At 42.0% G+C, this 27,380-nt stretch overlaps 1 protein-coding gene across 3 annotated transcripts in view; it reads right to left on the bottom strand.

The window, feature by feature from the left end:
* The window catches only part of RABEP1 (rabaptin, RAB GTPase binding effector protein 1), a 49,009-nt gene that overhangs the window by 21,023 nt on the left and 606 nt on the right, over window positions 1–27,380 (bottom strand). Inside the window, exons 2-5 of one of the 3 annotated variants that reach the window (XM_080562885.1) lie at window positions 26,227–26,289; window positions 9,179–9,307; window positions 6,873–7,076; window positions 5,490–5,650 (exon numbers count right to left, since the gene is read on the bottom strand). In XM_080562885.1, the coding sequence (XP_080419011.1) occupies window positions 5,490–5,650; window positions 6,873–7,005 (294 nt within the window). In that variant the 5' untranslated portion in view covers window positions 7,006–7,076; window positions 9,179–9,307; window positions 26,227–26,289. Of the gene's footprint in view, window positions 1–5,489; window positions 5,651–6,872; window positions 7,077–9,178; window positions 9,308–26,226; window positions 26,290–26,996; window positions 27,259–27,380 lie in introns of those variants that run through there. The other 2 variants (XM_080562886.1, XM_080562884.1) reach the window with 2 other exon arrangements.

Here is a 27,380-nt window from a genome sequence, read left to right as displayed (position 1 = left end):
CAAATATTCACCGCAGTAAAATTCTTCATGCCAAGAAGAATGTAAACCACCTGATTTGGGTTGGTTTTATGTATGGAGGCTGAGAACGCCCAGCTTTTCTCTGCCTTCTACTGGAGGAATTCAGGAAGGGACGGGGGAGGGCAGAGAACTGTGTCCTAAAGCAGAGCCTCCTAAGGATGACGCTTCTCCTAGCCCGATCAAATATGATAACTGCTAGAAAAAATATTCATGTCTTGTTTTAAATCTAGACTAGAACGTAGGTTTCAGAGGCTAATCACTGGATTTTCATTTTCTGGTAAGCTTATTGACAACTGTATCCTAAATAAGGCTTTTAAGAAGAGCAGACAATGGAAAGCTTTGATGTTTCAGAGATTAATTAAAATGAATACATAAATACTACCGCAATACCGAGCAATCATACAAATGTTACCAGGCCCGTCAAAAAAGGTCAAAAAAGCTACAAATAAAATTCTACAGGCAAAACAAAACTAAATTTCTTCATGTTTCTTTTACTTCTGCTATATTTTGTCACTGCCAGTTTGCTTGTCCAAAGCGCACACACAAAATCTGCGAGGAAAAGCAAGAGACATCACCTGACCCAGTGAATTCAATACTGGGGACATGTGACAGTGTCACACATACATACGTATCCCGTCACTAGCAGCCAGCAACTAACTCATCAGTCACATTTTTCGAACAGATGGGAGCAGAAGTTCAACTTCACAGGTTTTTATTTTTGAATATTTCATTTATTCTATCAGTTCCATTCACTTGAAGCTACCTATAGCAGGCTCACACAGACAGCCCAACATTTTAAGGACTGTTGAATAAGCTTTTTCCTAATTACTCATGATAACTGCAGGAACATTTCATCACCAGTTCGCACTGTTCAATGCTGAATATAAAGCAACAAATACGTCTATGGCAGAACCAACCAGTTTGGAGAAACAGAAAGTCCTCCTAACACAAGATCAGACTGCTCAGCAGCAAACAACTGAAGAGACAAAATTGTTTGTATCAAATTCCATGTGACAGAAAAAGTACTCTAGCTTTTACGTCTTTGTTAATGAAGTTTGACACTGTCCTTGCAACACATTGCAAATGTTTTCTTTAAAAATATGGGGAAGGATTCACATAAAAGGTCACCATGATACTAAGAGATACTAAGATAAATACTCCGAGCAGCCTATTTCTGGTAGCAATAGGAGTGCTGCTTGGTCAGTCTGCTTTTGAAAGTCACGTTTGAATGAAATATGCCATGTCATTATTTTTTACTCCATGTAACAACAGTGCACACAGAGTTTAACCTACTTGGAGCAGTCACTGCTGAACAGCTCAGTGTCTTAAACCACACCGTCACGTGGCAAGAGGTGTCACAGTATCACATTGCCTCTGTGAAAAGGAGCTATTCAGTCTCCTCCAGAGGTATCATCATTAAAACGTGCACTTCCTTCTCTTTTTTTTTCTCCAAAATTGACTGCCACAGACCTAGTTTTCACATATTACCACCTTGTATTTATTCATCACCTGATGAAAACCAACCAACCAGAACCAAAACTGCTTCTGCAATCACTCCCCAACCCCTCCCCAGACCAGAGCAGCCTGCTGCCCCCCAGCCCGGCAGAGGACCACGACATGAGGACGACCCCACAGACAGAACACCCTAAAAAGGAGCCCAAGCCAACACCCCAAGGACTGCATCATTCATCTGGCAGCTCGACACAGCAATCTTGCGTGCCCTTTACTGTTACTCCACCCAGCATTTTCAGCTAGAGAAATCTCAGGCAAGTAGCACACCTGACTGCTCCCTACAGATACAGAGACTAATTGAGAATCTCTCCTTAAAGTAGGACTAAGCATTTACAGTTCATCTAAGTTTATTCCACTGTTATCATGAACAACAAAAGCAGCTTATTGGACATCAGATCTTATGGCCAACTCTGCCACAGAAATCAAATTACCCTCCCTTTCCTATCTCCCCTATCGTGCCCAACAAACACGCTTTGGGACAGGTCTGTTCCTTCTCACTCGCTCAATGCACAAAGCACCTGTTTGTTCTGCAGACCTCTGCTGCTCCCAGGGCGACAGCTGTACCAAGAAGGGTCTAGATTCATCATAGCTCCAACGACAAAACCAGCCCCTTGCCTGGATGGAAAGTGAGGTCTGAGCAAAACGGACTAGCCAAAGCTTGGCAGCATGCGGGATGCCTCCCCACCGAGCCACGTTCCAGATGGAGCCCAGTCACTGCTGAGCACAGAGCTTGATGGAAGCGCACACTGCTATGGCCAGACCTCTTCCAGCTTCTGTGCTACCTGAAAGAACCTACCTGAGATCATAAAGCAACAGGAAGAGAGATTTTTATCAATCAATAATCCATTTTCTCAAAGATTAATCACCAGGTAGGCACATTATCATTAGAGAATGGTATTTATTTTTTCTGAGTTGGGAACAGAGATCTAGAGAACATACACGAAGTTTTCAGCACAGATTTCCTAGAAATTGTTGCTTTATCATAAAAATCACAAAATGCCTAGGTTTCCTCCAGACATTCAGCAATTTGCAGCTTGAAATATATTTACATGGAAGAGCAGCACAGCTGCTTCCAGACAACAGCGTGTGCTCCACCAGACACGCTCTTTCTGACAAGGAGACGCTCGAGAATGCCAAACGCCAGGTTTGCAGACTAGACTTGGAGACTGCCTGCGAAGCAGTCACAACCTAGTAAATACAGCTCAAATTAGACCTTTATCAAAACATTACCCACCTGACCTGAGCGCTCCCAAACCAGGATGAAAACCAAGCACATTGCAAGCGCGATAGCACACATATCAAATCTGTACATTCGACCGAATAAATAAGCTTTAAATTCAAAGAGATATTTTCAGAATTTGGAGCAACATTTGTTATCTACCCTTTATCTCCTTAAGGGGAAAAACATGCAGACAACAAGCATAACCTTTAGCAAGTATGTGGGTGCAGTATTGAATTTCGTAGATTCTCTGTTGTTTAAAATGGATTTTATAGCCAAACTGAACACAGCTGAACTGAGATATTACCAAGTCAGGAGAGCCAACAAGGCTGGTGTCCTGGACTGAAACACAACACTTGTGACCTTGTCTCTGTGCTGTCTATTCTTCACACCTCACCTCACATTGTCAATGCTAGACAATGGTGTTGTTTTCTGCTCGTTTTAAGAACTGTTGTATTTTATATGCTGGTATAGGGCCTATTTACAACACAAAGGAACATTTTTTAAATTTTTGTGATGTTTGGAGATTCCTTGGAACTGAAGATGAAATTATTTTAAAAAACTCTTTATAAGTTCATGCCTTAGAATGAAATAAATCCATCTTTATAATCCCTCATCCTTATAAGGACAGAGTATAAATACCGCCCCGTTGGATGGCAATACCATTTTGCATGAGGAATTGATTCCAAGTATTCAAACAGTACATCCAAATGATCGAGAAAATTCATCCTTCCTCACTGACTGCTGTGGCATGAATATTCATTATTTTGCTAGCCAAACACAGCTTTTTGGGGGCTTGGGATTTGCTTGTTTGTTATTAGGTGAAATTGAATGTCCTTTTCCTGATTTTGATCTTATTCTTAGTCTCCTTGAGGAAAAACCTCACAGGTTTAATGAGAAAGAAGATTAAAAAACCCCATGCAAAGCAGTTTAAGCAATTATTTCAAGCTGCACTCTGAAGACCAGCTTTCCCCCTCCCCCTCTTATTACATAAAGTATATGTTCCTCTACAGGCTTATAAACCTTTCCAAGCTCATATTAATCACAGATTAATAAGCCAATCCCCTTTTCCTTCAGGATCACAAGAAACATTGATTTCCCCTTTGAAGAAGTACCCCTGAAATCACTATTTATCTGCTGTCCTAAACTTTTCAGTGCTAACTGGCTCACAGCAAAGCTACTGAGCCTGGGTGAGCTGCTCCGCCACCTGAGCAACTTGCAGCTCTAACCAATACATGAGCACCACAGCCAGCTAGGAAAAAAAAGAAAAAAAAAGAAAAAAAAAGAAAAAGAAAAAAAAAGAAAAAAAAAAAGAAAAAAAAATTGCTGAGGTTTTAGTTACTAGAAAACTTTCAGTAGAGAGATTATTTTCTGGAAGTTCTTACCGGCAGTTTGTTGGTAATGCGCTGATAGGACTTCTACACTATGAGCTCTGCATTTGCTGGGTTTGTTGGTAAGGGACCCACCACACTGATCAAATTCCTCCAGCTTTAATCAAAATCTTTTTTTTCTCCTATTAGGGCTAAAACCTTCTCTAAAAAAGGTGATGTCTTTAAAACTCCAGCAGCAGTAGTTCAGTAGATGTAACACCGTCAAATGGGCTTTACTCAGACTTCCACCTTTCTAAATCAAGGACTACATGAAGAACTGTGTCACTGAACAGCAAACATCCAATAAAAACTAGCAATGTTCAAGAACCTCTTTTATAATTCTCAGAAAAGAAGTTTCATTTTGAAACACTAACACTTATTGCTTGTTACTATACAGTAGGACTAGGTAACATATTTAGAACATTTGTGATATTCAATACTCCACTTCTTCTGCTGACAGCAAGCAGAAACATGGAAATGCAGTGACGTGGCACATTATCAGATGGTTAGACTATTCTTCATCCAACACAGGACTATTTATTGCCTTTTAAAAAGATCTTAGAATACCTTAAAGAGAACTGTAAGCATGCTGAGAAGACAAGTTCACTTAAACACGAGTTGTTAATAATACGATGTATACAAAGATTCAAAACCTATCTATTAGGACCAGTTCATTCTCCTTCCCACCTGAAGGAGAGCAAATAGCAAATCTTCAAATGCAACAAGAAAATCCAAACTCAACCCAAGGCACCTCAACTTACTTCCATGAACTGTTCAAAGTCACAGATCTTTGAACAACAACAACACCACCTTTCCAAACTCCAGGACAATTACCTTTCACCATCTAAGGCCTATTGTTTTATGGCATCAAGGTTCAGTATTTTCTAGGAAAGCAGCAGAATGGTGTTGCACAAACATGGCTAACCTCATAACAAAGGCCAATGACGTTTTAGAAATAGTGCCCGTTAAAAACCTCAGAAGTAATAAGATCCGAGAGAAAGAGCAAAGGTACAGAAAGTAAAGGAAGCTTTACAAATCTGCAGTCACTCCAGAAAAATCTAAGGGGGGCTTTATTTTGAATTGACATAACAACAAAAGACTTCACAAGGCCTCTTGCTTTTACCAACTGAAGACCAAACCTTACCATCTTCTCAAGTTGAACCATCTTACTGAATCTACATAATCAGATATAACACCTCTACGGATTCAAAAGCAGGATCAGGTCACGATGACTTCCACGAACAAAGAGCTGAAAGTTGGCAGAACTGGGCTGTGTGTACTTATGGGGAATTATAGCAGGGTGTAGGAATGAACCCATGCATAACACAAATACATCTTGAAACTAACTGGAGAGCTAGATCTCAACATACCTTTTTCATTTCATTTTCTAGATTTTCCTCCTCTTGACCTTCAGACAGACGCCTTCTTAACTCTGCTATTTCCCGTTCCACATTTTCTCGATACTGATTCCACTGAGCTCGTTCCTGCTCCAACCTGTGATGATACTGGAGCTCATAGTCACGAACAGTCTCTATAAAACAGCAGTTCCAAAACTTACTTTCAATGCAAGATGCACAACAGAGCTTTATGAACTCCATCTCTGACCAGCCAATGATTTATCATAGTTGAGCAAAAGTAGGACAACAGTTAAGTCTTCCTTCCCCTCTCTTCCCTTTGACTCTTACCCCAGAAAACAACTATATAAACAAAAGATCCTAAAGAACTACATTTCAGTTTGGGCCATTGCTAGAATACAAACAAACCAGCCCCCCCAACTGTGCCCCCCTAATTTCAAAACAGCATACATATCTAACATCCTATTTAGCAACATGTTTTGCACCTTTAAGCACATTATCCAGACAAACTACTAAAACCCCACTTCTTCTAAAATGCAACTATTTCTACCCTTCAGGTAAGGAGCTGTCTTTGTTTACATATGTACAGCAGCTGCCACAAGAAAGCCTTGATCTAGGTTCATGTAGATCATAAATAAAAAGAAATTTGTCAACTCAATATGCATGAATATTTGTGTTCTCTTGGGGAGAAGTATTATCTGGTGATGGAAAAAGTGCCTACAGCCAACAGACTGTAGACTCAGCATATTATGATCTTGTTTGTGAACCTTGAAGAAAACAGCCAGCTATGGCAACAATCTGTCCCCAGTTTACATCCTATATTTTATTCCTTGAATATAGTTTGTCTCAAAAATGAGAACAGCTGTGCAACATGCAAAGATAATACAGAATAGCTCAGAAGCATCTAGAAAAAAAAAACACAAAACCCCACAACTGAAAAACAGCAGCACATGCAGTCACTAGCCTGGGGAAAAGTCCATGTGATGATATTGGAGGGACACTTGACTGTCTGACAGCAGAACTGTGTTTACACAGGAGAGAAGAGAATCATGCTGTCAGCCTAAAGCTGTTTTCAGACTTGCCAAATCACATGTATTATACTTATCTTCATGAAGGATGAAGTATCACATTCCTAGTTCCTCAGAAATGTTTTGTATATATGTGGAAGTTCCCACTGCCACAATTCCTTCTAACTTCTATCTCCACATTACCAGAAAAGAACAACCAAGCTCCTTTTGACAAGCCTAGAAATTATGCTTGATCTGTCCCTTCTGTAGCTCAGTTTTGCCAAGCCATGAACAGCAACTCTCCATACTCTGTGCAAGAGCATACATAAATCACTGAATGCGTGCTAAAGAGGTGTCTGACCTCAGTGGCAGCAGCTTGTGTGGTTGTTACCTTTCATTACAGCTTGCAGTGAGGCCACTTCTTCTTGCCACTGTCTCTTCACCTCATCGATAGCTTCCTGCTTTGTATTCTCAGATACAGTGGCTATAGCTTTGATGTTCTCCATTTCAGCATGAGCTTCCATCAGCTGTGTCCGCAATTGTCCCAGATCATCTTGGGCTGCTTGAAGCACTGCATTTTGTCTTTTCAGGTCCTCTGAAAAGAAGTATGATTTCCATTTAGCTTGATTAATAAATTCAATCTGAAGAGTATCCACAGTTGCTATGACAAAGAGCAGTGCTCTAACAAGGGCGGGGGGGGGAAGCGCTGATAGTAAAGCATCTACCTATAACAACTGAACAAATGTTAGCAGGTATCTTTAGGGAACATTATTTCTTGAATTCATTTGCCCTTGTCTTTTATTTGACTTTTATTTGAAAAGTAACTCTTTTTGCTGATGCAGCCACAAATCAGACAGCGTAGCTATAACCTATGAATGCACATGCCTGGTGAAGGTGAACTATGCTTTTAATTAGTTCAGTATTATTTAATTCATTCTGGCAATGAAGTTGGAAAAGGTAAGACCAACAGACAAGAAGACAGTTCTTCCCCATTTTTGACACCAACTTGGCCCCAGATTTGGACAGAACACTTTGTATTCCAGACTAGAAACACTCTGTGAACACTACCTGGAGCCCGTATATGAAAACTAACCAGCCAAATTTGCTCTTTATTGTGCCTGTTTCCACTAGAAAAAGAGATACATTCAACTGAATGTCCACTACTTCCCTAATTGTTGCAACCAGAAGCTAATTTCATACTATCCTCTTGAGGTTTCAGTTAATCTGAAGCAACAGCTTTAAATGCTACACATTATACAATTCATTCTAAAAGTACTAACAGAGAATATAGTTTTATGCCCATGTAGCCTATTTCAACAGCAATAACTTTTAGTAGAAACATCTGGCCAGCATACAAAAACAACAAGCTATCTCCATTAACCAAGCCTGGTGCCCAAGACCTTACTACTTGATAAAGAATATGAAACTTCAAGCTAATTGAGTACTAAAAAGGACATTAATCCTTGTATTAAAACAACAACAACAAACACCACAAAATCCTATAGCATTTATGTTATCTAGTTCCTAAATGACAGTGTTAAAGATAGCCTGCCACTGTCCCACATGTATTTTTAGGAAAGGGTCTCAGAGAACAAAGAGGGGGGAAAAAAGCTTTGGTGGAAGGGGGGAAAGTAATTGCTTGTTATATTCTTCTCGGGTATCCTTTCACTCTGGTACATACGAAAGTTTTTTTCTCATCATAATTTATTTTCTATTTTTTGACTGTTTGGAGAAGAGAGAAGTACTGCTGATCTCATCAGCAGTGTCTTGTATCTCAAATTTCCTTTCATCCAGCTGCTAGAAACACAAAGAAATAGGCCTTCTGTATGATCTGATCTTCATTACGCCTGTTGTATTTCTGCTCTCATAAGCTAATACAAGCAGCTGCAGTCCTAATGCATTATTTTTTGGGTTTGCTTTCATATGTTAAGGACAGAAAATCATCAGAATTAGAAGTAAACCAATTTGGCTCTCAGAACAGCAACTATCACTACTCTCCAAGTCTTCATTGGATATTTGAGCTCATATGGTTTAAATTTTCCTACAGAGTGCTATTGAAATAAATGCCCTTGGCTAGTATTAAAATTTTTACAATGTTTTTCTGCTTACATTCTAGCTCAGATTGAAAAGTAAGAGAAATTAATATTATCTGAAAGCAGCTAGCCACAAAGTATGAAAACCACATCATCTAGACTACGTTTTTCCCCTTGCCACTTCAACTGCTGTTCAGAGAGAATGAGCACACTGACTTTAGAGTTAGTATTAAATTCAGGGGTGGTGTTTCTGGATGTACAACACGTTGCTCTGCTGACTCCTGTCTGTGCAGCCAAATTTTTAAATTAATTCCAAAAATTTGTTCTTGTAAGCCAAATAGCCACCTATTGAATTTTACTCCCTGCTCATCTCTTACATTCTTACTATAACTGTTTAAGACTACTATCACTTTTCCATTTTTGGCAAATCAAAAACAATGTGTTATCTAATAATGGGTATGTAGCCAATTATCCCAGTATTGGAAGAAAACTCTCTTAAATCCTAACTAGGATTATCCTTAACTAGAGAAAAAAAAAAGTATGCGGTATGCATGTGCAAATGGGGAGTAGTAGTCGGCATTACAAAGGTTATTCTTCATATAGGGTTTATGTGCAGCTGAAGTTTAATTAAACTTTCAAACAATCCAGAAAATAGAGAACTTACCTTCCTTAGCCAAGTACAGCTCCTTAAATTTCGCTCTCTTTTGATTAAATTCTTGCTCAAGTTGCTGCTTTGTACGCAGAAATTCTGCATTGACCTTTTCCAATTCTGCTACCCGTTGTAGAAGAGCAACTAAAAATAAAACAGAAGATAAGGTACGTCACTAACAGTAAAGGCATCCCATTCTGCAACTTAGAGGTTTGAGGCTTTTGCTTTTTAAAGTATATTTATTAATTATTTCAACTGTTGCCCCACAATACATGAGAACAACTAGTGAGAGTCCTTTAAGCATGGAGGGAAGATAAGTTCTTAGACTGCAGCATCAAATTGCAGTAGGTATCTCCACAGCTAGGTGGGCATGTGGCAGGTAATTCTATAGAAAACAATTTCCCCAAAGAAAATCATACTTCGGTAAATACACTGAAGGAAGAAATTGGGGGAAAAAAACCAAAACAAAACAAAAGTGCCAGAATGATCTCTATCGGTGCTTCTTTCCAAACCATTGGGAATTTAGCCACCTTGCATAGGAACTGCACGTGAAGGCTGAGCATCGAAGCACCAAGTTCTCAAAGGCTGAGGTTGAAGAAAACTCAACGACAGCTGCTGAGCTAACAACTACAAAGAAAAATCATAAGCTAAAACATGATGCCTTGATGTCTCCTGCCTTCAGTTCTGCACTTCCACTAACAGGTTTTTCAGTCTATATTCAGCCAAACTGCCAGATGACTGCAATCTATGGAGAAATAACTGATCATCAGATCAAATTCTTCCCATTTCCAGTAGGTAAAAATCCTTAAGTGAGCACATACATCTCAGTATTTTCCAGTATTTACTACATTAGCAGATGATCTGGTGGTATGGCAAACAAAAGGAGTAGTATGAAGTCCACAAGGCACTAAAGACTGTTACAACATGATCACCACCACACCGCATGACACTATAAAGATCCCACAGAGTGAGAAGCACAGGCACCATCCCTGTAATACTGACCATGTGCAATATTAACTACTTCACACCCCAAGAAGTACAGGTCTGCTTTAGGTGCCAGAAGGTTTCCTACTGCACACCTCAGAATTCAAATTCAAACTAGAAACAAGAGGCAGAAGAGCTCAAACAAAACCCACCTCCATGCTGCAATGCACTGAGCAAACAATGTTCCTCTAAGCAATCCTCTATCTGTTCTGCAAAAGCATTTTATGGACGTGTTCCAACTCCGTCTGGTAGAAAAAGCTGAATCACTTTGTTTCAGTTATAGTCCCTACACAGCACAGACTAGATACACAAAATATTGATCCATCAGAAGCGCTTACATAGCCCACCCAAAACACTTACCACTAAAAGCAAGTAGGGAAAACGTAGTACGACGGCCACACAACTTCAGCAGCAGCTAACGTTTAGACTCACAAAGCGGTGGCAGCAGATCTACAGCTTACAGTGGTAAAATGCTGGCTGGTGAACGCCATTGAGGCTGTGTGAGTTATATTTATTTTTAGTACCAGATGACTTAGGGTAATTGCAGACACGAACAAAAGGATCTTTTAAAAGCAAGGGTATGTTTTACTGATTGCTGTTTATGAGGGCCTATGGTATTATAAAATGCAGTGTTTAAGTTATCTGTTCAACTCCATGCTGGATAAAAGGTATATGTAGCTACAGAACCAAACAAATTTTAGTTTTGCTTTTTCAATTGAACTTTAAGTATCAAGACATCAGCTTTCCCGGCCACCCTCTCTTATCTGGATTCTGCAAGGCAAACTGCACAGGGGTACTCTCCAGAACACAAAAGAAACCTGAAGCAAAGACAGCTCACTGAGAGGAAAGCTTCACAGGAGCTCGGAAAGTGGCTGGATCAAAACCAGGGTAGAAACAGCACGCGTGGAGCCAGGCCCAGGCTCGAAAGCACTTCCCAAGGCTAAAGAGCTGCCTTCGATCTTTTGCAGAAGGGTAAGCCGACGCTTCCACTCCCTGCTAGCTCAAGAGAGATCGATGCTGCAAGCCAAGGCAGCCGGGCGGCAGGGCTGGAGGCGCCTGGCAGAGCCCCCACAGCCACCACGCCGCCGCCTCAGAGCAGGGACAGGCCGGACTTGGAGGAAGTGGTTCTGGTGCCACGGCTTTGGCTCTTGAAGGGATGCTATGACAGGCTCTAAAGCCTAGGGGAGGCTGGCTTGTGCCACGGCCGGGCAGGTGCCCAAAGCCATAGACACAAATTGAAAAGAAAGCAAAAAGGAACCTAGGCATCGCTCACCGTATGACCGCCATTTTGAAGACCTCACAACAGCGGCTGTGCTACCGCTCCCATCAGAAAGCAAACTTTGGCTGTGCAAAGCAAGCAAATTAAATTTCTTCTGAAGAAGAGACTTGTTTCTGCTGAGGACAGAGGGCAGAGGACATCACAAGAGCGGACACTTTAAGCTGAGGCCAACAAGAGGTTCGGCCTTCCTAAACCCTCCCGCCCAAGCAGAAAATGGAAATGAAACTTCAAGTGTTTTTGTTTTTACAGCGTGGCCTTTCTCTCCAGCCTGCCAGTTGCACGTAAAAAGAAAAAAGTGAATAATCCAGCACAACAGCGCTCTGGCTGCTGCCAGGCCAGCTGTAGGCACTGGGAACAGCAAACAGTGACACATGAGAACTGCAGGCCACACATCAGCGCAACTGTGTGTTAGCATTATTGCTTTCGTTCACGTACTAGGCTCAAAGTGTTTTTACCACCCATACGAGGTAAGTTCAGGACAGATCCTGGTGTTCCATACACAGAAGAGGAGTCTCCCCGCACCAGCATTATCCGCATTTCACTAACACAAGACACACGCACTTGAGGACAATAAATCATATAATATGTCAACCTCCAGAAATGCGTATGTGTAAAAAGAAAAGCAGACTTTTTTTTAAGACATCATGACAACCACCTTTTCTCTACTAAGTGTAAATGGTCATATTTTCACAAAAAGATCACCTTTTCTGTGGATATGATTTGTACGACAGCAATACAGACACTCCACTTTCTAGAACGAACTCAAATTCAAACTGCCAGCTGCAGGTAACCGCAGGCTACATTACACGGATTAAAGTCTGCCTGGAAAAGCACTGAAGTCACTGGCAGGAAACGGACACTCAGAGATTTTCAATTAGATCACTGTCATTTATAGCTGAAGTCTTGCTCGGAAGTTAGGCCCAAATCACCTCAGTTCTGTAAAAGAGCTGAGAAAGAAAAGTTTTTATTTGCCATCATAGGCTGATTTGGTTAAAGATGACCAAAAACCCCAAACCACCAAAACCCATTCGTTTTTGAATGACAGTGTTCATGAATTTGCCAGAGTCACTGTGCCCATGCCCCCATCTCCCACACAGAGTGGCAGCCATCAGTGGTTGAGGACATCGATGAAGCGCACAGCGAACAGCTCTACAACAGGAGCCGCCACTACACGCCAGCCCCCAGGAGGCAGGGAGCACACTGTATACCCTAAGAGAGGCAATATGGGAGGCCTAACTCCCCAGTTTGGGCCTTAAATTATTAAGAAGCAAACCAAAACCCTGAAGACCCACTTGGTAACTCCCGAAATAGCACTGAGAAGAGTTCAAACTAAAATTGATAGTCTGAACTGAAAATGAAGCAAGCAAACAAGAAGTCACTTTGGCCAACAATTAGCTGCAAATAAGGTGTTTTTCAGAGTATCGGGGACTACTGATGGCAGTCAGACACGCCAAGGGAATTACCAGCTTTGTTTCTAATGAACTACACGGATGTCGCATAGGTACGTCATGTCAGAAGCAGGGATCACCATCTACCTGTTTAACATTATAAAACACACTGCATGCTATTACGTGGCTTAACCAGGCAGAAGAACTCAAAAGAAGGGCAGCAAAATCCACTTACAAGTGGAGTCATCCATTTACAAGAAGACTGTGAGACTACTGGAGCACGTAACAAGAAACTACAGTGAAAAAAAGACTGAACTTTCTCTTAAACCAACACACTGCAAGATTTCAACTTAAGGCAAACACACGAACAAGCACGCACGTCTTGTATGTGACTAGTTACTTAAACGCGGCTTCACAGATCAGCTCCCAAAAGGATTAAATTTTATCTATGACAGTTTCCAGTTATGCAAACATGTAGTGACCATTCCTGAATTAAGACAGACAAAGCCGATTATTGCTAAGTTTATTTTTGTGTACTAGGTCTATTTATAAAATTAATACCACAAAGCTTTCCACTTGATATTTAGAATGTCAAACATGACATCAAGAGTTCAGTCCTACAGCTGAAATCTGAAAAACAGATCAGACACAAACTACTTGCCTCCAAAATATTTGCTAGACATAAGTCACTCGTGTCACTTTCCACCTCTTCCTTTTCCTGTTATGATTGGGCAGCCATATCTTTTTATTTTTTCCATACCTCTGTCTCAAGCATTTTTTTCTTCTTCATGCTTATTTCCTAATAGCCCTAATTTTTTATCCACCACGATGTCATATTGGAGCCACATTTACAGTGCTATATAAATTTGCAGTCTAAAAGTCTGCCACCAGTACATGTATTTTGACTGCAAATAGCTTTTCTTAATTTTATTTGCTTTAAAGATTTGATTAAAACAAACAACTTGCAAAACATAATCCAAAGAATGCAGTTGTTTGGTAAGTGGCACCCAAAAGTACGTTTTTTTTAAGTAAGCAAGTTGAACAGAAATAATTCCTGATTTATAAAATTGAAGTGGTGTTCTTTTCAAGGAGCAAAGTTTTCCTTTATACACTTGAGCAGCAGCACACCAAACTGAAGGGGAAAATAAAAGGGGGTGGGGAGTGGTGTAGAAGGAAGAAAAGAATTATTTGCTTCCCCAAACTTGCATTTGTAAGCATCAAGCATTTTATTTACCTCTTCTGGACAAACGTCTAAAGCTTACTGGTCAGCATACACTTTTTTAGTTTTATTTAAGGATAGAGAACTCATTTTCAGAGGCAACAAAACCCTTTGCATTGTCACAGATCTCCTTTCCCGAGTACTTCACTGCACGCAGTGGTGACAGCCAGGCTCCAGAAAGAGAAGGAAAGACGGCCATCCTGCAGCTGTGCTATGGGAGATGTGCTGCTGCTTGCCAAAATCACTACCAGCAATTCTGCAGAAGTAACTTTTAGGCAGTTCCCTCTTTTGGGCACTGTGGCTTTCAGAGACCTTGTTACATCTGCCCAACAACTTATAGTTATGGTACAGCTGAAGGTTGACATCCCTAATTCCTTCTGTACTGACTAAACATTTGCAAGCAAGAATCCAGTACAAATTTAATGCTACGTTCATTAAAACTTGGTGGTGGAGTCAAATGCACGTATCATTTAAGATGCTGAATTGAGCCTTGCTGCAGCATATCAGTTATAATAACTTTTTATTGCAGTGAATCAACAATTGCAGTATCAAAAACATTCAACTGAGCACTGCACATTAAACATCTAACCACATTATAAATACATAACATCAAGCAGAACAGCTTGCATTATGCTATTAAAATAGTATCTAACTTTCCACTGTAACTTGTAGTCTCAGTAATGCCTATTCCTATTCTTTATTTTCCTTGTTTTAAGCACTGTATGACATGCTACAGTAAGGATCTCAAAGAAACACAACATTTAAATAATTAAAGTCTAAAGAAATGGAGAAGGTGAGATGAGAATGAGTCTCTTCTAGAGAAAACAAGGGTCCTTTGCATGACTTCTAGCTATTCAAGGATTAATTAACAACTAGATAATGTTTGGTGTGGTACTGTAAAAACCCACGCAGCCGTTCGTATGACCATCTCCACGGCGTTTGAAGTGAGCTGCTTGCATGCTGCAGGTGTCCCCGAGGAACTCGCTCCTGCGCCCACCAGCTGAGGTTGGGGCAGCTGCCACCCCGAGCGCAGCGACAGCTGGCACTGCTGTTCTGCAACAGCGCCCAAGTGCATGGCCAGCAAACAACTCTGAAAGCGTTTCCAGGTTCAGGTCAACCGCTGATTACCAAAAATGTCATGTAGTACTTGCTAGTACAGCAACTTGTTGTCCTCTATCTTTGATGCGCAACCATTTTTTAACCAAATCATCCTGGAAGCGTGTTTACACAGTGAAGGTCGTCATGCAGAATTATAAGGGGAAAAAGAAGCGAAGACATTGTTTCTCCTTCTCTGTTTTTCTCCACTACCACTTCCCTCTTTTTCTCCCCTTCCTATGGGGCACACAACACATTAGCTACTTCCTTGCTTTGTTACTGCCACCCTCAGCCTTTCTTCTCGGACACAAAACCAGGCAGCTGCTGTTCTGGAGTCCAAACCTCCGTCCCCTGACATTCCCCTCACCCTCGGTGAAGAGGAATCACAACTCACCTCCTCCCAATCTTGATAAGCCCGATTCACGTGGTGAGTAATGCTCCTCACCTCTTCCACACATTTAGTCATTCTGGCCCCAGGTAATTTAAGTCTAGTTTTAAGTTTATGCTTAGCTAAACATTATTTAAATTAGAATGCAATGGAACAGCGGTCACTCGCATCAGGTATCACGGGAATGCAGCTATTTACATAGGTTTGTATGCACAGAAGTGGGCTTGGACTCTTTTCCCCAGTAATTTATCTTACATTTGCCAAAAGCACCTTCACCTCCCAAGGGCAGTCCCCTACCTCCATCAGTAGCCTGGCTTTTCCTGCACCCCTCACCACAGCAGCAGGTCCTTTTCCTTTACCCTTTAACCAGCCTTTTGCAGTTTTGTGCACACACTTGACCTTCTCCACGCAAGTTTCAACCCAAGGAACGTGGGGTTTTGTTGTCCTTAGTTTTTCCTCTAATTAATTCCTGCCATTGATGCTTTGGGAAGTGAGGAGTACGATCCCTCAAAGCTTCTGGAAAACACTATCAGCATTTTTTCCAAGAGTATCACCACCCTCTCTGCCCCATCAGTTAAGTGCTAATTTAAATAGGGCAGCAGTGGATCAATCACAGTGTAGGAAGAGTCAGCTAGACATCACGATGGATGGTAACCCAGAGAAAGTATTTTGGCTGCACGTGGTCGTCCTACCGCCACCATCGGCGAATCTGCTCAGAAACACGAGTTTGAGTTCCCTGTAAGTCAACAGCAAGCAAGTTACAGTTTAGTGAACAGAGACACTGAATTCACCTATAAAGACCAAAAAAAAAAAGGAGGGAACTGAGTTACTAGTCTCATCTCTATCATCACCACGTTCCTTGATCTCTTTGTGCTTCTGTCTTATTCTCCCTTGCTTTAACATTAACAATTTTCCATTTTTATAACCGCTCTTTATAAGAGGCTCATTTTCAAAAAAAAAAAAAGTCTCAGCAGAAATAAAACTCAATGACTTCTTGGGTTTATGGAGGGTCTATTTACTCTACAGGCTGTGTACATTTACTCAGGCTAGTCACTGCTTGAGCAAACAAGAGAGCATGGTGATGACAGCACAAAACTCAGCAAAGGTTAAGCATCCAAGTATTGGTCAGGTTTCTCTAAAAGGATTCACAGCTTGTGCCGAGTGTCATTGCTGCTACGATTACACCACTATCAGCTTAAAGCTAGTCTAGATCTACATACCCTGCAGTCACAGTCCAACTTGATCCCTTGGCAAAGCTTTTCAAGCATTTAGTACAGTATTTATGCTTAAACAATGCATCTGTCAAACATGTTAGCGTTCACGTGAGCTTTGCCACTCCTTTTATTTCATCAGTCTGTGCTACCTCGCTAAGTGGTAAGCTAGGCAGGCAGCAGAAAGGTGTTTCAAGCAGACACAGTGGAGGCTCCTTCAGCCCATAAAAAAAACCCTCCAGCAGCACCAGCTACTCCCCTCCAGTAGTATTTTAAAGTCCCAATAAAGAGCCAGGCAGCTCCATTCTTCTTGACCAAAGTAACATCGAAAATATGAATGAGCCTTCGTGTTTGTGCAGGAAGGCTTCTGCCAAGCCTGTCCACGCTCCCAGATCTAACCATCACGTGTACAAAACAGCCACAAAGTTCAGAACAGGATAAAACTACTTCACGTGGCAATTACACCTGACAGAGAGGTTTTCAGAGGATCTTACCTTGCAAGGAAGACAGAATTGAAACAGTGGTTGATATCTGTTTTAGTAAACCACCAGAAATCTGCTGTTCTGATCAAACAGTCGCATTTCAGATGGACAGGCATTTAGGGAAAACTTCTGACACTCACTCCACTATGCAGGAGACCACTTACACAAGCCAGCACTAAGAACACCGCTAGTATAAATGGTTTTTAAGATGTAAACGTTTACCATGCCCAGACAACAAACTCGGTGCTGATCTTCTTTCACAATACTGTAATTGCTGACTCATCTGCAGTGGGAGGAGAAAAAATCCCTTTGACTCCTTCTAACATGTTTGTCACATCGCTCACAGATTTATTAATGGCTGTCCTCTTTTGGAAAAAAAAAAAAGAAGTGAATAAAGTGTGACTCAGCTCCCAAAGAAACAAAACAACCCCACTGCATTGTTCTCTGCGATGAAGTAAATCAACGTATAAAACATACCCATTCCTATTAATTCCAAATTCCCCCGGACACCACTAATGCAAGACCTCACGCTGTCCTGCCATTTGCCGTAGGGCTGATTAACTGCGGTGTGGCTTTGAGAGCCTTCAGGCTCCGTACCATCCCCAACGCCCTGCCAACAGGAAAAGACAATGATACAGAGAAAAACAAAAAGCTTCTCTAGTTTACCATTACTACAGGTACGAGGAGATGACCACCGAAAGCAAGTCAGCCTCTCTCTGCACAATTTCAAAACCGACACGGTCAATAACAGCACGCAAACTCATCCCACCCCTGCAGCTACCAGACAGCACCCACGCATTGTCACAGGTACCAGAAAAGCTTCTGAGATAGCAGTAACTCACACGGGACCCAAGAGTCAGGAATGCGAACAAGCACCGCAAGAGGGGTTAATGTCATGTCATGGCATTCCCTCTGCGGTTCCCTGTCCCTTCCCACAACATGTGGTGGCCCAGACGGGTAGCCAGAGAATGAACTGAGGACAGGACCAGGCTAGGACCCGACTCGAGGCAGAGTCATTTCAGAAGCGTTAGCTCTGAGAAGAGCCCGTTGCAGGCATGAACACATGGTGCCTCGGAGTAACCACTTCCAGGATATAAATCTTGATAAATGGCCTGGAAAATGCGGCTGCCAGATGTATTTATGGAGACACCGTGGTGATAAGTACAGTATGACAACTAATAAAAGATGATTAACATCTTTATTTGATAAGAAACAGGATACAGTCCCTATCATTCGGAGTAAGGTTTCTGCAGCAATTTAATAGTTTCCCTGAGAACAACAGCCTACTACTCCCCCAAGTCTCCATAATCTATTTCTTGACAGGAAGCACTGCCATCAGTCTATATATTTCTACTTTTTGCTACCACTTGTCATTAAATGCATTTCTGAGCAGTTAAAGAGGAAGAAATTCCTCCTCCAGCATGAACTTTTCATTTACACTGCAACATTTAAAAAATATATATATATGCCTGGGGTATAAGCAAAACAACATGAAGGCTTAACTAAGCCTGCAGTTGTTACGATCATTTGAAGTAAACTCAAGCACTGGTGCTCACCCTTTTGGGTAACCCGGGCCCCCACGTCGCCCTGAGTTAGCCCCACCACGAGACAAGGACCCGTGAGGCTGTGCAGCGATGGGAGCAGCGAAGTGATACAGCAAAAAGCTGGGGATGGAGAGGTGTCAAACCACCTATTTTCAGCCCATCAGGACCCTGCCCACGCTCATCACGTGGCTGAGCATATACCAGAGCTGCCACAAACACGGCAGCGAGGCTGTAGGCTGGTTCAAACCGTGAAAAGGAGTCTGCACAGCACATCCATATCACCACCGTGAGGTCTCCACCCCTTCCTTTGTGCCAGCTCTAATACTCACTAAATCAATTAAACTCATTAATCCAGCAGCGAGCAGGTCTCCACCGGGTGGCTGAGCTGAAGCGGCCCAGCAGTGGGTCCCACGAGCCGAGCAGGCACAAGGGTGAGGGGGGAACACGACTGTGGGAGCCTGGCTTTCCTTCTGCCCTGCGCTCCCTTCTGGTGACTGAGCTCAGTGGAGGGTTGGGTTGGGTTTTTCCCCTTTTTCTTTCTTTACAAGATTTTATGGCTGTCATTTGTAAGTGATAAATGGCCTGCTTCAAATCCTGATTTCCACTCAGGCCATCCAGGGGCAGTTGCAACGCAACCTGTGCCAGAACACCAATTCCAAAGCTCGCGTTTTCCATCCATGCTCCTATACACACAGTTTGAACAAACCCAACTGAGCACGTGTCTACGGTGTAAGCACATTTAGACTGGTACCAAAACGAGAGCTGGAGGTAAAAATGCATGGGAAAACAGCTCTATGCCAGAGACAGGTTAGGACACATTTACTTTTTTTTGAAAGCAAGTACACAAGTACAGAACTGCAGTTAGACTGGACCCTATAATGTGCCATCACAACCCCTCCTGGTGTATCATCAGGGAAGTGTTAGCCTCCGTGCCTCCAGCGAATCCACCAGGGTTTCCTACACTATTTAGAGATTTAGCATCTTCATCCCCGGTTTCATCTAGAAGCCAAGCAGAAGCTGTGCAGACCAGGCAGCCAGCTATAATGTTCACAGTTAGAGGCGTCAGTCAAGCACAGAATCTGGAGTTTGGCTAATTGCTTTCCCATTAATTTAGCACACGTCTCTAGATACACACAAAGAAAAAATGTAAACAGGCATTGTGAGCTGACAATTAAGAAAGTTATTACGTGAAACCAATTTATCATCCCTAAAAGAAAATGTAAAAGATGTAGCACGGGACATAAAGATGTCATTTTGTGAGATGCTTTGAGAAAACAGAGCCAAACTTGTGTTTCATATTTCACCAAAATAAAGGAAGCAACTGCACAGCTCAGTTACATCAGGGATCTTGGCACAGCCCACCGCTAATGTAAGATGGATGTTCCAACTCTTGTGACTGTAGTCAATGGGAGTCTAGGACATCGTCAGGAAGCCTTAGGAAATACAATTTTCTGAAGGGGTACCAGACACTGACATTTATAGGGATGGTTAGGAAAGTCAGCTGCTCGAGCACTAACTTCTAGCACTCATCTGTGCTTCCTCCTTTATAGATTAAGCCAGTGACACTGAAAATACAGATGTAAGGAATATCTCTACATTCTGTGCTTGTAGACAAGTTACTATTTGCAAGTTACTTTATTTTTTTTTTTTTCTTTAACGCAACCAACCACGTTGCCAACCTAATCATTTCACAGAGCGCTGCTGTAGCAGCAGTTAACATACGGCACAAAGATCTCTTGCCGAGGAATATCGTAATGGTAACCACGTGTGCAAACACAAAGTTCCCCTACCAAGGCATGGGTGCAGTGGGTAAACAGTTCTGCATGGAAGCACTTAGACAAAAATTTAAGAAGGTGAAAGAGCGATCTTTTTTCTTTACAATTTTGCATATTTTTCTCTTTTGTTGCCATTTAAATAGCATTTCAAGCCTTGTTGCAACTGGCTGTAAATTAAAAACATGCATCAACAACAGCAGCAGTACAAATCATGCAGTCTATTCGGGATACTTTCTTAAAAGCCGTGGCAACACTGCTCAATCAACAAAGCTGGGTTGGTGTGATCCTCAGTTAATCGCTTCCTCTCACCTACAAGCCATACCCTCAGGAGCATCCCAAAGAAAGGATTCTGTTTTCTTTCAATTATTGATTCTGATTTTCTTTGCTATGTATAGCTTCTATGGAGCACAAATGAAATAACAGTTTTACTAGAAAGGTTATTTTCAGAAACCACAAAACATAAGGAGAAACAAATACAAAAAAAAATCCCACCTAAATTTCTTTCCTCGGTGTGAAGCACCATGGCACAACGAGCCTCGCCTCTTTATTAAATCAGGCTTGGTAGACTTTTTTTTGTTTGTTTTAAGATCTTAAGATCTATTTTCCAGTTATGGTGGGGACACAAAGCAACACAGGGCTCTAGCAGCCCGCAGCACGACGTGGGGAGTCGCACAGCGGGCTGCCTGCCCTGCTCCCTACCCAAGCCATGTCTTCAGAACTGCCCTGGCAGGTGAGGTTTGGGGCTCTTGTGTTTCTCTACCTTCCCAAAGGAGATCAGCAGTTAACCTCCAGCAATTAATTTCTGCAATCCGTGACGCATATAACCGCTTTGGTTTACAAATAAAGAAACCAAGGTATTAACGAATCAGATGTCAGCCAAACTCATGATAAATAGGTGAGTAGCTGAGGTCCAACGCCTGCCAAACACTGCAGCTGGTTCGGAGAAAACACTGCATCAGCATGAGATGCATAAGGCAGGGGGGTTGAAAAGCAGGTGAGTACCTGCTCTGTACCAAGAGGAAAGCAAGAGAAGACCTTCTCTTTTTAATAAAAGCAGACGAGATCTTAAAAATAAACTAAAAAAAAAAAGGTCCACAACAACAGAACAGCAAACAAGCTAAGAATCAGCATAGCTGGCAAGCAGCGCTGTCTGGAAAAGAAAAGAGAAGAAAATTTTCATGAAGTTAGTGCACTCGTACAATTTTCTCCAGCAGAAGAATGGACGCATGGAGGAAGGATACTGAGGACGTCCCAACCAGAGAGCGGAGCAAGCAAAGGCTGGAGCAGCTGAAACAAGAAACAGGGGACGTCCACAGACGGGAGGCAGCAAAAGGCCTGCAAGAGGGAGAGCAGTGTTTAAGGAAGAGGAGGTGCTGGTGGTTGGGAAGGAGCCCTGAGGAAACCGGAGGATGAGCTGAGCAGCAGCGGTTGTCCAGGACAGTCGAACAGCCGCTTGGCCTTGGAGGGGAAGCATCCAAAGGTCACGCAAGGCGACGTTTCAGAGGAATTAACCAGTCACTTAGCTGTGTGGAAACAGAAATTGCCAGGGGAGACGGAAACAGATGTGAAGGGTGACTTGATAGCTTTCGTTTTACTCTTTGTTGTATGTGGAAGGGTTTGATCAGAGAAGATGAGCACGGGATGAGGACAGGAGGGAGAAAAGAGGCACCGCAAGGCAGCTGGCTGCCAACAGAAGTCGTGGCCAAAAGAAGCAGACATGAGTAGGAAAAAAGGAAAACAGGAACGAAACAAAACACAGCAATTTGTGAGGTTTTCTCAATAACTGACTTGGGCACACTGTAAGCTAAGAAGAAAGCAATTACAGAGACAGACATCAAGTGGCCCTTCTGGTGTTAAGGATACCTAGGGAGGTTTCCTCTGTTCTGACAGGTGAAATCAGTGTTTTTTCAGTCCTTTTTTTTTCCCTAGAACTCCCCAGGCCTCCTTTTTATATATATATATATAAAAAAAACAGACTTAAACCCTTCTCACAACAGAGCTATTTTTTAAGGGGTCTGTGGAAGGCAGCACAGAAGTAGCACCTGAGTGACAGGGGTCTGAAGGCCACAGGCTGAAATGCCACTGGGTTAGAAAGAAAATAGATCAGTCAGGCCATCCATCTTCATTTTGTACTTACAAGCTACTATGCAAATGAAAGACATCATTATATTAACGGATGTGCTGCAGTTCTGCATTCTGAAGGTACGATACGCACCATTAATAAAGAGACACAACAACCCAGCATTTTTCACAAGCACCAGGTATATTTCAGCGAAGCACTAAAAAGCAACCCTGTATTTTCTGAAAAATACAGAAATCCTACCTAAGGGTACACTCCTCATGTGTTCCTCCTATGCCAATTTATATAAAGATGTCAAATGATTTACATTTTTCCAGAGATAATTCATCATCATGTTTAACTGACTATACCATGACTAAAATTACACAACGCTTACCCTATTTATAGAATAACTTGCAGAGACTAGTACCAGTAACTCAGACTCCGCTAGCGCAGGTACTGGAAACAATTCTGCAAGTAACGACTACGAACCACTCAGAAGCACTAGACCTTTGGAATGAAAGATGTTACTCTTAAACACACACAGAATGGCATTTACAGCTAGTCGTCGTCTTGTTTTTTTTTCCCATCCCAGCCTTGTTGTCAGGTACTGCTTGGATGTCTGCTTAGTAAGTGCTGCTTATCAGTGCTATCAGTGCTTATCTTGGAAGACTTCAGTCAGAGTAAAGCCATAACCTCATGCTTTTTGTTTTAAATACAAACTTTTATTTAAACAGAATACTATAGATATATATAATACAGAAAACTTCACATCTTACAAGAATTTTTTAATAAAGTGCCTGGAGTGAAAACCCAGGAAGCCTGCCATTCAACCATCACCCATTATGAAGCCGATGGGATTTGGTCCACTCCCACGCTGGGAGACGTTGTTTGCTTTAGCTTCTTAAAAGTTTTAAAACAAAATTCCTTCCTCAATCACTTTCAAGGGAGCGCACACAAACTAGTTCCGCAGTGGGAATCTGCTCCACCCACAGAGGGCTATGGGAAAGCAGCTAAGCATCTTGAGGCAGCAGGCCAGAAAGGAAAGAAAACATTTAGGAAGGCCATCTTGTCAATGATGATGGTGAACTGGCCAAGAAGCAATAAAACCGGGCAGAGAAGTTATATTTTCCAGTGTTTAAAATGCAAGAGAGAGACAGACAGTCCGTGTCATAAAGTATATTCACTCTGCCTTCAGGCAAGTCAACAGCTAATTTTAACAAACAGGGTCACAGCATTTCTCAAAATTAAGAGATTTGGGACTTGGCTTCATATGGAAAGCAGACACCCCGAATGTGCATATTTCCACTCCAGAGCAAACCGACCTGCTGAGCTGATCAAAACTTCCTCAGAAATTCTAAGAGGTGTATGTTCGAGGTGTCTGCCTCACTTCCGAAGCCAAATTCCAGACGGGTCCACTGAATAAACACAGAAAAACGTACAACTGAAAAAAGAGATGTGTTCATTTGTGTTGATTTTTTTTAAAGTGAACATATTTGTTTAATAACTATTAAATAGCATGCTAAATTAAAAGCAAGCAAAATGAAAGTAAGGGAAGGAATTTTGGGGCTCTTGGAAAGTACCGGCAATTCTGCAGCTAGTACCCAAGAGAAAAGTGTAACTTTTGACAGTTACATCAACAACACAGAGCTAAACTGCAGTGCTCAAAACCAGTCCCTTACCAGCCACACCTAGCTTTTGAGATGAGTAATAGCATACTTAGATACTTCAACTTCATTTTAAAAGTGATATGTATAAGGAAGATAACTAGAAACATATTAGTGGCTAAGGCTTTAGTTTTGTAAGTTCATTTTCTATGTGACATTCCAGACCCCTCCACTAGCAGCGGCCAACCTCTGAGATAAGTGAAAAGTACAGCGACAGCAAGATCTCTGCTCCTGTCGGGAGGATCCCACGTTACTGGCACGGGGCAGCAGCACAGCCCATGGTGCTGCCAGTGGTGCTAAAACCAACATGGCAATGTCCTCCAGCCTCCTGCATACAGCTGAGCCCTTCTTCTCTGTGCTGACAACTGCCATCTGACTCTGACCACAAAAAAGAGACAGCATTTTTACTGGCCTGAGCACAGGAGTGAGAAAAAGTGACTCCAATCACCTGGCTGGTGATTTTTTCCTTATAGTGTTCAGTAGACCATGCCACTAACAGTTTCCTTTATCACAGAATATCAGCGGTTACTATTTACCAGGCTGAGTGTATCAACGGTTTAAGTTCACTAGTGCATTCAATAATTTGCAAATAATAACAACAAGGATATGCAAATTAAGTCTTGAAGAATTAGTGCTTTATGTAGTAGCAGCTCCCTCATTGAAGTATTTTCCAGATATAAGAAGGAGCGATATTAAACCCCAAACAATCTGACAGGGAAAAGCTATGTCAAAACATTTTATTTGGTAACCTTATTTTCAGAGATGGCAAGCATCCAGATCTGAGTTAAGCCCAAGGAAGCTGCCCACCTTTGAAAAATATGAATATTTTTTTTTTTTACAAATCAGGCATTACTGTTCCAGTCATACCATCTAGATGACACGTGTTAATAAAAAAAACACAAAAAGCCACCTTGACCAGGATCAATGAGCGCACAGCTACTTGCACCACAGGTTGACACAATCAGCTAAGAGTTAACAGCACAGTGCACGAAGCCACATGAGCAGCCAGAGGACTCTGCACTTAGCCTTTTGCGATTGTTATCATATGGAAACTCTATTACCCCATACAAAAGAATTAGAGGGTTATTAACTTCTATAGTAAGCCAAAGTACAAAAACAGGGTAGGACCCAATATCCATTCTTCTCCTCTTTCTTTGTGTTATTCTACCTCTCTTTTGGTACCATTTTCATTTCAGTATGGGCTTTAGAATTGACTATATATTCTATATAATATTCCTCTCACGTTGTTTCATTATTATTTTTTTTAACTAGAGTCTTTTATACTTGCTTTCAACAAAAAAAATTGGAGCCAATGCAACTTGCACAGGTAAAGAACGCGCACAGTATTTACAATCCATGTAAGTAATTATACAAAAGCTGTAACTTTTTCTTGAAGCACCATACGAATCCAGTGCTATTTTGTCACATGTAATCTTAAAACAGAAATTACACTGCTCCTTTAAGCAATAAATTCAGTGCAGACAGCCAAAAACACTGAATAAACCACTTCTACTTTTTCCCCATATTAAAACACAACAGAGAAGTTTCAAGGCACACTTTTTGCAAGTTACATATAAAAAAGCCCATCAGGCTTGAGAACAGTAGTATAGTGATCAAAGTGGACGAAAAGAACAAAACCAAAAACTGGGCCTATCACTGCCAAAGAAGGATGGGGGAGAGGAACCATTTTAGAAGCTCTCAATTCTTCAATGCGAGGACACAGCAACAACTTTCAGAATCCATCCAACTTCCAGCCACTTCCCTCTCAACCATGGGTCTTATTTACAGCACCCTCATCTTTCCACAGCAAAAAGACATGAGAAAGACAGCAACCCGTACCTCTTACAAGACAGACTTCATCAACCTATCAAATTACTAAGTTTTACTCGCACCTTTGTGTCTTTTTAAACAACAGCAAGAACAAAATTCTATCCAACTTGTAACTTGTAATACACAACTAACATACAACTACCTTTCCTGGTCAAGAAGCAGCAAACATTTGCTCAGTTCCACTGCACACCTGCAGCCAGATTCTCTGCAAGAGCCAAGAAGAAAAATTGTTGCAAGCTGTTCTGCAGCTCTCACAAGAAAAGGCTAAAGAACAATAAACAATGGTTATTTGCCAGAAAGCACACGAATAACCCATACCAAGAGCAACCTTACAATCACACAGCAAGTAAATTCACCTTCTCCCTAGTGCTCTCAAAGGACGAACATGCAATCATTGACCTTAATGGAGAAAAATAAAATAAAAATACAAAAAATCCAAGCACCTCCATCATTAACACTTTGACAAGGTAGACTGAAATCCCCGTAGATTAGCACTTTCTTGTGTAACGGCACCAAAAAAAAAAAGCTCACACAATTCCCTAGATATGCATAATTAAGAACACATCATTGCCCTTTTCTAACAGAGTACTTTCCCAGGGAAACTCATCTGCTCTCTAAAAAAAAAAAAAAGAAGAAAAAAAGAGAGCTCTGGCATAGCGCCATGCCTGGGTAAGCACCTATCCTTCAAGGTTCTGCACATCTCCCCCCAGCCCTCCTACAGCAGGACCAGCTTCAATCCCAGTTTCTTGCTCTCCTGCCCTTCTCCCACACATCCCATACAACTCTGGGATGCCCAGATGGGATTGTCCCTTCAATCCCATCTCCCAAACCAAGCACTGATTACAGCTCTTCTGATACGTACGCAGTTCTGTAACCTAATCCATGGGGGAAAAAAAAATAATATTTCCTTGCCTGTAATCCTTCCCAAAACAAATAACCTTCTGATGACAAAAACCTTCAGGACGGCTTATCTTGCTCCTACACAGGTAGAGAGGGCTCCTCCCGGGAGGCGAGCTGTCATTTCCTTTGTCTCCTTCAGCACAGGAGCTAACTGTCCCCGCCAGGATCCTGACCTCAGCCTTCTGGGGCGCCTTTTGGCTGCACGCACAGGGCCAGGTCAACCCCAGCGCACCTGCTGTGCCCAAAGCACCGAGCCGGCCCCGCCCGGCAGCACCCCAAGCACCTCAAGCCCTGCCCTGCAGAACCCCACGGACCTGCAGACCTCCCCCCCCAGCCCTCCGGGGCTCCCCCCGCCGGGCCTCCCCCGGCCCCACCACGCTCGGGAGCCGCCCCTGC

The sequence above is a fragment of the Anser brachyrhynchus genome (genome assembly GCF_964034855.1).
Source record: "Anser brachyrhynchus genome assembly, chromosome: 20".
In the NCBI taxonomy this organism is placed as follows: Eukaryota; Metazoa; Chordata; class Aves; order Anseriformes; family Anatidae; genus Anser; species Anser brachyrhynchus.
Note: the sequence above shows the minus strand (reverse complement) of the source record. Positions and strands in the feature narration are given on the sequence as shown.